The sequence below is a fragment of the Cherax quadricarinatus genome, chromosome 56, assembly GCF_038502225.1.
Source record: "Cherax quadricarinatus isolate ZL_2023a chromosome 56, ASM3850222v1, whole genome shotgun sequence".
In the NCBI taxonomy this organism is placed as follows: Eukaryota; Metazoa; Arthropoda; class Malacostraca; order Decapoda; family Parastacidae; genus Cherax; species Cherax quadricarinatus.
The window spans coordinates 25,675,908-25,688,407 of NC_091347.1; the positions used below are offsets into that span (position 1 = coordinate 25,675,908).

General features: G+C 44.1%; 1 protein-coding gene across 2 annotated transcripts in view; it reads left to right on the forward strand.

Moving 5' to 3' along the window:
* Ent2 (Equilibrative nucleoside transporter 2) overlaps positions 1 to 12,500 on the forward strand; it is a 949,180-nt gene that overhangs the window by 783,460 nt on the left and 153,220 nt on the right. For both annotated transcript variants that reach the window (XM_053794012.2, XM_053794013.2), the window contains one exon: positions 2,643 to 2,802. In XM_053794012.2, the coding sequence (XP_053649987.2) occupies positions 2,643 to 2,802 (160 nt within the window). The remainder of the gene's footprint in view (positions 1 to 2,642; positions 2,803 to 12,500) is intronic.

Sequence of the window (12,500 nt, forward strand, 5' to 3'; positions counted from 1 at the left end):
TATATATATATTTATATATATATATCGTGCCGAAAAAGGCAGAACTTGCGATCTTGGCTTAAATAGCAACGCTAATCTTGCCATATAGGAAAAGCAAAAATTTGTGTATGCAATAATTTCGCCAAAATCATTCTGAACCTAACGAAAAAAATATATTTCACTGTGACTCACGAAATCATAATGACACGTAATGCATTTGTGGTCACAGAGGTGCCTGTGCTAACTTTCCTATGGTGTAGAAATATACCTAGTTGGATGAATCTTATTGTGGCTAGCTGGTCCAGTGGCTAACGCGACGGTCTGGAGTTTTGAGACTATGACCGCGGGTTCAATCCCGGCCGGGGGTATGGTTTATATTTCACTGTGTTTGTTTAGTATTAAATTATTGTAAACAAAACAAAAAAATATATTTAGTTGGGTTAGGCTAAAATAAATTGTTCTTGTTATAATAAGGTTAGGTAAGTTTTCTAAGTTCCTTTTGGTGCAAAATTATAAATTTTTACATCAACATTATTGAAAAAAATATATCTTTAAACGTATAAGAGAAAATTTTAGAAGGGACTTAATTTTGAATGAGTTCTTGCTAATTGACCAGTTTTACATATTCGGCACGACATATATATATATATATATATATATATATATATATATATATATATATATATATATATATATATATATATATATATATATATATATATATATATATATATATATATATATATATATATATGAGAGAGAGAGAGAGAGAGAGACTGTGTGTGTCCTCACCTAATTGTGGTTGCTGGGGTCGATTCATAGCTCCGGGTTCCGCCTTCACTGGTCTCTACTAGGTCACTCTTTCTGCTCCATGAGCTTTATCATACCTCTTCTTAAAGCTATGTATGGATCCTGCCTCCACTACATCACTTCCCAGAATATTCCACTTCCTGACAACTCTGTGGCTGAAGAAATACTTCCTAACATCTCCGTGATTCATCTGAGTTCTCAACTTCCAACTGTGACCCCTTGTTGCTGTCTCTCATCTCTGGAACATCCTGTCTCTGTAAAAGATTCCATCCTTTTACATTGCTCTTCCATTCATTCTCCCTTACCAGAACTATTTTCCTCTGATCCCTTGAGCCTTCGACTTCCCTTCTGAAACACCATTTTTTATGGGTTAGGTGTTGTAATGTGTGTGTGTGTGTGTGTGTACTCACCTAGTTGTACTCACCTAGTTGAGGTTGCGGGGGTCGAGTCCGAGCTCCTGGCCCCGCCTCTTCACTGATCGCTACTAGGTCACTCTCCCTGAGCCGTGAGCTTTATCATACCTCTGCTTAAAGCTATGTATGGATCCTGCCTCCACTACATCGCTTCCCAAACTATTCCACTTACTGACTACTCTGTGGCTGAAGAAATACTTCCTAGCATCCCTGTGATTCATCTGTGTCTTCAACTTCCAACTGTGTCCCCTTGTTACTGTGATGTGTGTGTGTGTGTGTGTGTGTGTGTGTGTGTGTGTGTGTGTGTGTGTGTGTGTGTGTGTGTGTGTGTGTGTGTGTGTGTGTGTGTGTGTGTGTACTCACCTATTTGTGGTTGCAGGGGTCGAGTCTTAGCTCCTGTGTGTGTGTGTGTGTGTGTGTGTGTGTGTGTGTGTGTGCGTGCGCGCGCGCAGTGTCCTCACCTAATTTTGGTTGCAGGAGTCGAGAGAGGTAGAGAGAGGGGTAGAGAGAAGTACATAGGACCCCAATGGAAATAAGTCACTCTGACTTTTTTGGGTTATCCCAGGTTCTCTACACATATGCTGCTATGTATGATAATTCTATGTAACTGTATTTGTGTATACCTGAATAAACTTACTTAGAGAGTGGTAGGTAGGTGAAAAGGGGGAAGGGGGGTGAAGGGGAATGCCTGTGGGGCTGGAGGGGTGTACGGTGTGGTGGGCCAGAGTAGGGGTTGGGGGGAATCCTTGAGGGGGAGGAGACCGTGAGGGGAAGGGACAGTTTACTTGTGTGTGTGTGTACTCACCTAGTTGAGGTTGCGGGGGTCGAGTCCGAGCTCCTGGCCCCGCCTCTTCACTGTGTGTGTGTGTGTGTGTGTGTGTGTGTGTGTGTGTGTGTGTGTGTGTATGGAATTGAGAGAGGGGGGAGGGAAATAAGGAGAGAGGATGTGTCAGGTCAGTTTTCGGAAGGTGTGAAACCTTGTGCCTATGTGTGCTTGTGTATGTGTGCATTTGTGTGTGTCCAGAAATAATCTTCCTCGCCTAACTGCCCCTCACCCTTCTATATATCAATAATACTAAGTCTACTCAGATTTTACAAGTGCCTAAAAAAACACATGCGCTTGTGTGTGTGTGCGTGTAAACATACGATAACCCAAGAAAGTCACAGACTTATTTTTGGGGTTGAAGGACCCTTTCCAGTTGATAGTGCAACCTTAATGGCCCTCGTGTAGTCGTTACGTATGTAACCTAATTACTTATACAGGAAAACCTGGCTGTGAGAGTAGAGTTTCTATCTCACGATTGCGAGATGGGAGATGCAGCCTCCATCAGTCTTTGAGCTGAATGACTTACACTTCATGTTATAATAATGAAAATAATTTAAACCATATAAACCAAGCAATGTTATTTACTGACATTGGTTTCACGTTGTGTTTGTCAGGTGAAGGAGCGGGGGAGAAGGAGCTCTTCCTGGGAGGTGTAGAGCCTGTACGTCTAACACCGTCGTGGGAGAACACTAACCTGCCCAAGGAAGAACTCAACTTCAAGAATGTCAACACCTTTGAGACCTTTGAGGTGGACATGGAGCCGCCCAAGGACAGGTAAGGACACGTATCTATGCACTGGGGTTGGTTTATTGGTCAAGGTAATAAATTTCATAGTGGTGTATGCAGGTGTCGGCGCTGCGGCGGGCAAGACTGTTCCTTTTTCACTATCAACATTGCCTACATCAACACTGTGTTGCTGTCCTATGCTAAATGATAGTTACACAGTGGGAATGAAAGCTAGCTGTTCCCCTCCCATATTCCACCATGCAGGATGTGTTACATACACTGTTGGAATCTGGCAAGTATACCTTTGACGAGTTCAGAGTTTGTCTACTCCCAAAGCCCCGGCCTTGGGCCATTAAAGGTTCATTAGCTACGGAAGCTTCAAAGGTGTCTATCCAGTAAAGCTGGGGTTAATTTTACTTGCGAATTACCATCTCTTAGGTTGGTCTATCTCATACGCAGGAGAAATGGAGTTTGTATGAAGATATATCTGTAATCACAGAGGGGTACATAGGAGAGAGTGGCGGGGAATGAAGAGAAATTTGGATTACATAATATATAAAGACTCCCACATACATAATATACAGCAGTGGAGATATATGCCTAACAGTGTGAGTAGTCAGTGGGCCAAAGCGGACCGAAACGTCTGCATAAGGTTTCTCCTATGTGCAGGTTATTTGTGTAATGCCTAATAGTGCATGCGCCAGCCTACAACAACCATTTGCAGGCTGGAAAAGTTGGGAAAGGCAAAGCTGCGTTACATTAATTTATGCCAGAGGCCAGGACGGTGTGTCCAAGAGCACGTGAAGATTAGGTAGCCAGTGTTACTGGTGGGGGCGAGGCAGCAGCAGCCGCCACTCTGGCTTCCCCGTGCTGGACACACTGGTCTGAGTGGAAAGCCTCACTACAACAGGTCACCTTTACAACCCAGCCACGTGTTAAGTCCGCTCCGTCAGCAGTACTCGCAGAGTTGAGACCAAAGGTACTCTTGATACTGTGTATAGAGTTTGCTTTAACCCTCTAATTTATCTCATATGTTGACCATCCTAAAATGGTACGGTGATACCGACAAGATGTGGGGAAAAAAAAGGACTTGTACAATTCAGGACTCTTTAGGAAAAGTTTCCCAACATGTGGTTTCATGAGGACTGAAGAAGCCATTCGTGGCGAAACGTATCTTTCCGCACAGTGTATCTAATGTGTGAATTTGGGTAGGTGATGGCCCTATGGCGGGTCATGGTAACAGCGACCACTGCTGGACTCAGTGGTCTGGGTGAGCATGCCGTATACGCTGACGTGATATTTGATAAGCCCTGCCTTCCAGAGTGTCGTTGTGTTATACATATACTGATTATCTTGGACAAAGTGCTCTGTTCTGTAGGACCCACGATGGGTGGAGGGAGGAGCCCCGAGAGTGGCTGGCGCCTCTTTTGTCCTCCTTTGCAACTGCTTTCCCCGCGGGGCGACTGGGGGAGAGAGATTTACTCTCAGTGAGAACTTTCTGCCTCAGCGTAGGGTAAACGAGTCTACCTACCTGGAGGGTATTCCGGGGATCAACACCCCCGCGGCCCGGTCCATGACCAGGCCTCCTGGTGGATCAGGGCTTGATCAACGAGGCTGTTACGGCTGACTGCACGTAGTCCAACTTACGGACCAGTGAGTGAGGAAATATTTTTTTTTTTTTTGCCTCTGAGGAAGTGTGGCGTAACACTAAGTAAAGAGTGCGAGGCTTTTCACTAGTCTGCCTTCAGATATAAAGAGGCTTGCTAACAGACTTAACTGTCATCGAAGAAGATCGTGACAGGGTTTCGCAATGTATTCCTGATCAACCATGGCTGTGATGCATTAGGTTGACTTGCGTGCAGCGAACACTGACCTGGCGGCGGGGGCGGTGATCCCCAGCAGCTGCCTAACATGTAGACAGATTGTATATTAATACGCGAAGATCAAAGTGGATTACCAAGAACCTTTTTTAATTACTTCAGATATCTTGGGGTTAATTAAGTTGCCTGTGTTTACTGGCACTTGCGGTTGACTCTAGGAATGAAGGCTGACTTATGGCAAAACTTGGAGGTAATCTGGGTGCTGGAGGCTTGTTTACAGAGGCAGCTCGTTAATACCGCGTCAAGGAGTGGGCCTGGGGGTATCATACTCGTAATCCCGGGTTTCATCAGTTCTACTTACGCAGCCCGGCCCTGTACTAGGCTTGTTTAGTGCTTCCCTTGTCAACCAGGTTCTTGCTGGCGGCTCGCTGGCCTTCGTACATCACAGCCTGGTTAATCTGGCACTCTGGAGGTACAGGTGTAAAGTCTTCCTCTGGAAGACTTTAGATCTGTTCTGGCAGTTTGATATCTTTTGATGAGATGTTATAGTCTGGGACCACGGATGTTGATATAATGCTTATTTTGTGTTCACGGCAGCCCTGCTTTTCACCTTCCTTCCTAACTTGTGAAGGTGTAAAGGCCCTTCAGACCCTCAAAGCTTTTGAAAGAAGACCCTCATGGAGAAAAAAAAATATATTGAATACAAGCAAATACCGTAAAAAAAAATTAACATGAATTCGCCCTAACTGAAGCAAATGATTGAAAATTTTGCTAAATCAAATGAAGCCATATATAGGTGTTTTTCCGAGTCCACCGTCAGTATGGGAAGGCGCATAGGGACAGCTGGAGTGTAATGGGACGCTAGAGATGTAGTGAGGTGGTTATAATGTTATGGTGCGCATCTAGCAGCTCAGCCAACAGAGTTGGCTGCAGGTACGGGGTAGAAAACTGGAAATCACCAACAGAGGTATAAGGAATAGGCCAAGTTCCTCAGTTCTAGGAGGTTATTGAAACAGTTTTGTTTTGGTGGTATAGGAAAAGCAGTTCCCAAGAAGAGGCCTTTGACGAGATCGTCGAAAAAACAGTTTCCAAGATGACGAAATAAAGTTTGACTTATTATCAGATCTTGCTGCTCTTCTCGTCTAGCATCTGTCCGGTGACTAGAACCATACATGTAGCAAGGCTGAGAAGAAAAAAGGAAATTACGAACTAGACAGTCATTCACTTGATAGGCTGAAAAGCCTTTAAAAGATATGGTAATGACTAAATATTACATTGTAAATGTAAATATGACCAAGTCCGGACAAAAGTTAAAAATCCTAACAAGAGTATAACTCTTTTCTCTATTAAATTAATAAAAAAAAAACTAAATATGAAACAACTAATCAAGAGTAGAGTTGAATACTTACAGACTTGATGAGAGCAAGAAGGCAAATGACCTCCTCCCTCAGCAAGGGTCCCTTATTGACTCCTACCAGGTGGAGAAGGGGGGAAGGTAAAGGTAACTGCTCACATACCCCTTTCTGAACAGTTGTACTATCGTTCAAAGCAGGTCAAATTGCAGATCTAGAGAGTGTACAGAGATCCTTTACTGCACGTATAAGTTCTGTCAAGCACCTTAACTACTGGGAACGCTTGGAAGCACTTGACTTGTACTCGTTGGAACGCAGGAGGGAGAGATATATCATAATCTACACTTGGAAAATCCTGGAAGGAATGGTCCCGAATCTGCACACAGAAATCACTCCCTACGAAAATAAAAGACTGGGCAGGCGATGCAAAATGCCCCAAATAAAAAGTAGGGGCGCCATTGGTACACTAAAGGAAAACACCATAAGTGTCCGGGGCCCAAGACTGTTCAACAGCCTCCCATCAAGCATTAGGGTAATTGCCAATAAACCCCTGGCTGCCTTCAAGAGAGAGCTGGACAGATACCTAAAGTCAGTGCCGGATCAGCCGGGCTGTGGCTCGTACGTTGGACTGCGTGCGGCCAGCAGTAACAGCCTGGTTGATCAGGCCCTGATTCACCGGGAGGCCTGGTCGTGGACCGGGTCGCGGGGGCATTGATCCCCGGAATAACCTCCAGGTAGACTCCAGGTACTACCTCAACCACTCATTCAGTCTTCCACTTCTATTTAATAAACTTTTCCCTCACACACCATATTTGACATGCTTTTCCCGGTATCAGCTTCAGCTTGGCTTACTCGCATAACTTCAGCAGTGTGTGAAAGCGTATATGTATATACCTATCACCTTTAAATGGGTGTGATAGGATGCGTAAGAGGTTAGTACAGAACATACGTATTGGAGTACACTGTATTATTTATAATTTCCACTTATCGTTAATTTTCTCTTCCAGCTTCACTTTTCTTTAACGTTGCTTGTAAGTCAACAAATGTTATTTATTTTAGGTTAGATAAGGTTAAGCTGGGTTAGGCGAGCTGAAGCTGGTTTATATTATGGTATACAAACGTATATTTATCAACAAATAAGCAGATTTAAAACAACGTCCGCGATGCAACTGACAAGGTGGCCTTGAACGTAACCAGACAACGTTCAATTCTTCGTGAGCATCACTGGTGGGTTTCCTGGAGTCGATTTCCGGGGAAGGGGGAATCACCGCCCCCTCTGTCGGTCCCAGACCAGGTAGTGCCAGACAGGGTTGTATACGCTGATTCACTGTGTCTGTCATCCCTTGGTGAGTAGTTCAGGCTTTAAAGAGATCATTTTCTCCACTGAGGAAAAGAGAACGGAGCACAAATAAAGATGCGTGTAGAAATTGACCTGACTTCTTGTCCTGAAGGGAGAGAGAGAGAGAGAGAGAGCAAGCAAACTACCACAGGAGTGTAATGTGAGAGCTGTGGGTGGGGTGTGTGAGAGAGGCGGTGGTGACTGAGAGGAGAGATGTCATTATCTAGCTCCCGGGTCGATTCCCTTTTATCCTGGGACGATGTCCAACTTGTCTCACATTGGCTCACCCTCCCCAACACACACACACACACACACACACACACACACACACACACACACACACACACACACACACATACACATACACATACACACACATACACACACATACACACACACATATGGTATAAACCTTGGTAATAAATACCGACAAGTTGGTTTAGAAAGACACGTAAGCAAACACTATAACATATTTATTAGAAAACGTTTCGATCCTGGGACCTTGATCACTTCTAACATACAGAGGTAGGAAGACATTATATATATGAAAGTTAAGACACATGTGCAACATCTGGATATCTTTATTGTAGTAGACGTTTCGCCATCCAGTGGCTTTATCAATACAGATTCTAGGACATAATAGGAAGACAGTAGAACTATATACAAAAGATGATGTAATCAGTCCCTCGGCCTTGGAGTTAGTGTTCACAGCATCGTGGTGGAGGAGAATCTGGAGCAAAGACAAGAAGACTGGCGGTTTATATAGGCGTCAGTGGATAGGGACGGGCAGCAGACGAGGGCAAAGTCACTGGTAGGCGGGATTCTCCAGTGGAAGTAGGTCCTTCCCAAAGAGATGGGTTAGTTGCAGCAGCCGTGAAGGTCTTGTAGATGTCATCTGAACCAATATCCAGATATCCAGATGTTGCACATGTGTCTTAACTTTCATATTGTCGGTATTTTATACCTTTCTTGCACAACTTGTCAGACACTGCAACATCATGGAATCTTGGTTCAGAGGACATCTACAAGACCTTCACGGCTGTTGCAACTAACCCATCTCTTTGGGAAGGACCTACTTCCACTGGGGAATCCCGCCTACCAGTGACTTTGCCCTCGTCTGCTGCCCGTCCCTATCCACTGACGCCTATATAAACCGCCAGTCTTCTTGTCTTTGCTCCAGATTCTCCTCCACCACGATGCTGTGAACACTAACTCCAAGGCCGAGGGACTGATTACATCATCTTTTGTATATAGTTCTACTGTCTTCCTATTATGTCCTAGAATCTGTATTGATAAAGCCACTGGATGGCGAAACGTCTACTACAATAAAGATATCCAGATGTTGCACATGTGTCTTAACTTTCATATTGTCGGTATTTTATACCTTTCTTGCACATTATATATAGGCGGAGAGTGAGGTGTGACGCACGTGACCTGAGGAATGTCATAACAACATAAGAATGGAGGAACACTGTACACTGAACACACACACATATACACACACATATACACATACACACACACACACACACACACACACACACACACACACACACACACACACACACACACACACACACACACACACACACACACACACACACATGTCGTGTGGGGTTCGGTAAGGAGATAAGAGGGTTGAAGGTAGACTGTCGTGTTCTGCCTTCTATGCCTATGCGTCGACTGAGGCCGAGGTAGCTCGTCTCACTCGCTCGCTGCATCCTGTGACGTCATACAGTCACAGGCCTAAGGGATCTTCTATATAAACACATGGATGGTACTACAATGCTCATCTAATCTATGCGTACAACACATAAGAACGAAGGAACACTGCAGCAGGCCTACTGGCCCATGCGAGGCAGGTCCTAGTCTCCTACCGGCTTAAGCCAATGCACCCAACCTAGTTAGGTCAGGTCACATTGACTTAAGGGAGGAACACGGCAACCGACCTGGTAGCACAAGCTATCAGGTCCAACTCACACCCACCCACATCCACTCATGTATTTATCCAACCTATTTTTAAAGCTACACAACGTTCTGGCCTCTAGGACTGTACTTGGGAGTTTGTTCCACTCATCCACAACTCTATTACCAAACCAGTACTTTCCTATATCCTTCCTGAATCTGAATTTTTCTAACTTAAAACCATTGCTGCGAGTCCTGTCTAGGCTAGATATTTTCAGCACACTATTTACATCCCCTTTATTTATTCCTGTCTTCCATTTATACACCTCAATCATATCCCCCCTAATTCTACGTCTTTCTAGAGAGTGCAGATTCAGGGCCCTTAGTCTATCCTCATAGGGAAGGTTTCTGATATATACCTGGAGGTTATTCCGGGGATCAACGCCCCCGCGGCCCGGTCCATGACCAGGCCTCCCGATGGATCAGAGCCTGATCAACTAGGCTGTTACTGCTGGCCGCACGCAGTCCGACGTACGAGCCACAGCCCGGCGGATCCGGCACTGATTTTAGGTATCTTTCCAGCTCTCTCTTGAAGGCAGCCAGGGGTTTATTGGCAATTCCCCTAATGCTTGATGGGAGGCTGTTGAACAGTTTTGGGCCCTGGACACTTATGGTGTTTTCCCTTAGTGTACCAATGGCGCCCCTACTTTTTATTGGGGGCATTTTGCATCGCCTGCCCAGTCTTTTACTTTCGTAGCGAGTGATTTCTGTGTGCAGATTTGGGACCATTCCTTCCAAGATTTTCCAAGTGTATATTATGATATATATCTCCCTCCTGCGTTCCAACGAGTACAAGTCAAGTGCTTCCAAGCGTTCCCAGTAGTTAAGGTGCTTGACAGAACTTATACGTGCAGTAAAGGATCTCTGTACACTCTCTAGATCTGCAATTTCACCTGCTTTGAATGGAGATGTTAATGTACAGCAGTATTCCAGCCTAGAGAGAACAAGTGACTTGAAAAGGATCATCATGGGCTTGGCATCTCTCATTTTGAAAGTTCCCATTATCCATCCTATCATTTTCTTTGCACGTGCGATCGTGGCACTGTTGTGATCCTTGAAAGTGAGATCCTCAGACATTACTACTCCCAGGTCCCTTACATTATTTTTCCGCTCTATTGTATGGCCGGAGTCAGTAGTATACTCTGTTCTAGTTATTATCTCCTCCAGTTTTCCATAACGGAGTAGTTGGAATTTGTCCTCATTGAACATCATATTGTTTACCGTTGCCCACTGGAAAACTTTGTTTATATCTTCTTGGAGGTTAACCGCGTCCTCAGCAGATGACAGCCTCATGCAGATCCTAGTATCATCCGCAAAGGATGATACGGTGCTGTGGTGTATATCTCTGTTTATGTCTGATATGAGGATAAGGAATAAGATGGGGGCGAGTACTGTGCCTTGTGGAACAGAGCTCTTCACTATGGCAGCCTCCGATTTAACTCTGTTGACCACTACTCTTTGTGTTCGATTTGTTAGGAAGTTGAAGATCCATCTCCCCACTTTCCCAGTTATTCCTTTAGCACGTATTTTATGGGCTATTACGCCATGATCGCATTTGTCAAATGCTTTTGCAAAGTCTGTGTATATTACATCTGCATTCTGATTTTCTTCCAGTGCATCCAAGGCCATGTCATAGTGATCCAGTAGTTGTGAGAGGCAGGAGCGACCTGCCCTGAACCCATGTTGCCCTGGATTGTGCAGATTTTGGGAATCCAGGTGATTTGCAATCCTGCTTCTTAGCACTCTTTCAAAGATTTTTATGATGTGGGACGTCAGAGCTATTGGTCTATAGTTCTTAGCTAATGCTTTGCTGCCACCTTTATGGAGTGGGGCTATATCCGTTGTTTTAAGTGACTGTTGAATTTCACCCATGTCCAAGCTCCTCCTCCATAGTGTACTTAGGGCACGCGAGAGGGGTTTCTTGCAGTTCTTAATGAAAACAGAGTTCCATGAGTCTGGGCCCGGGGCTGAGTGCATAGGCATGTTGTCAATGGTTTTTTCGAAATCTATCGGAGTTAGGGTAATGTCGGAAATCTGGCATACATTTATGGAGTTTTGAGGCTCATTCATGAAGAAATCATTTGGGTCGTCGATCCTCAGACCGATTAGTGGTTCACTAAACACAGAGTCGTACTGGGATTTCAATATTTCACTCATTTCCTTGTTGTCATCTGTGTAAGTCCCATCCTGTCTGAGTAAGGGCCCGATACTAGATGTGGTATTTGCCTTGTTTTTGGCATATGAAAAGAAATATTTTGAATTTCTTTCAATTTCACTAATAGCTTTAAGCTCCTCCTGCCTCTCCTGGTTCCTGTAAGAGTCATTTAGCTTAAGTTCGATAGTTTCCACTTCCCTGGTCAGTGCCTCCTTTCGTGTATCAGATATTCTAGCACTCCTGAGGAGCTCAGTGACTCTTCGTCGTCTTCTGTAGAGGGAGCGTCTTTTTCTCTCCAGTTTATTCCTGCTCTTCTTCTTTCTTAGGGGAATATGCCTAGAACATGCTTCGGCTACCAGGAAGTTGATCCTTTCAAGGCACTGGTTTGGATCCATGTCATTTAAGACATCTTCCCAACATGTTTCGTTTAGGACATGGTTTACCTGGTCCCAGTTGATGTTCTTGTTGTTGAAATTGTATTTTGTGAAGACACCTTCACAGGTACATGCATTCTGCTGTTCAGGACCCCTATGCATGTACGTCTGGACTTCGATTAGATTGTGATCGGAATTAGTTGTTTTTGATATTCTTATGTCTCTTATCAGGTCCTCATTATTTGTGAAGATAAGGTCAAGTGTGTTTTCTAGTCTTGTTGGCTCCACTATCTGCTGGCTTAAGGGGATCAACATGTAAAGGAGGATCAGCAACTATGCTGACAGCTCGGTCATGTTACGTATGTCGTCTCGACATACACTACTATGCTATAGGCTGAACAGGCAGGTGGTTCTGGACTGATTCTATACAATAACAAATTCATATATAACTTAGAACTAATGGATGGTATCATACTGGATGTTAACAAAATGAGTTTTAACGTAATGGGTGTTAACGTAATCACTTAACATAATGAGTTTTAATGTAATGCATTACAAACTATAAGAACAAATCATGGTACAATATGGGATGGAATTGATCGATCTATCTGTATTCATGCACTCTACGGATTCTGAGGAAATAAATATATATATATATATATACAAGGTGAAATTAAAAGCAAAGGCATCTGGTGCACACTCAGATCATTACTGTCAAATTCTCAGAATACGGAGGGAACG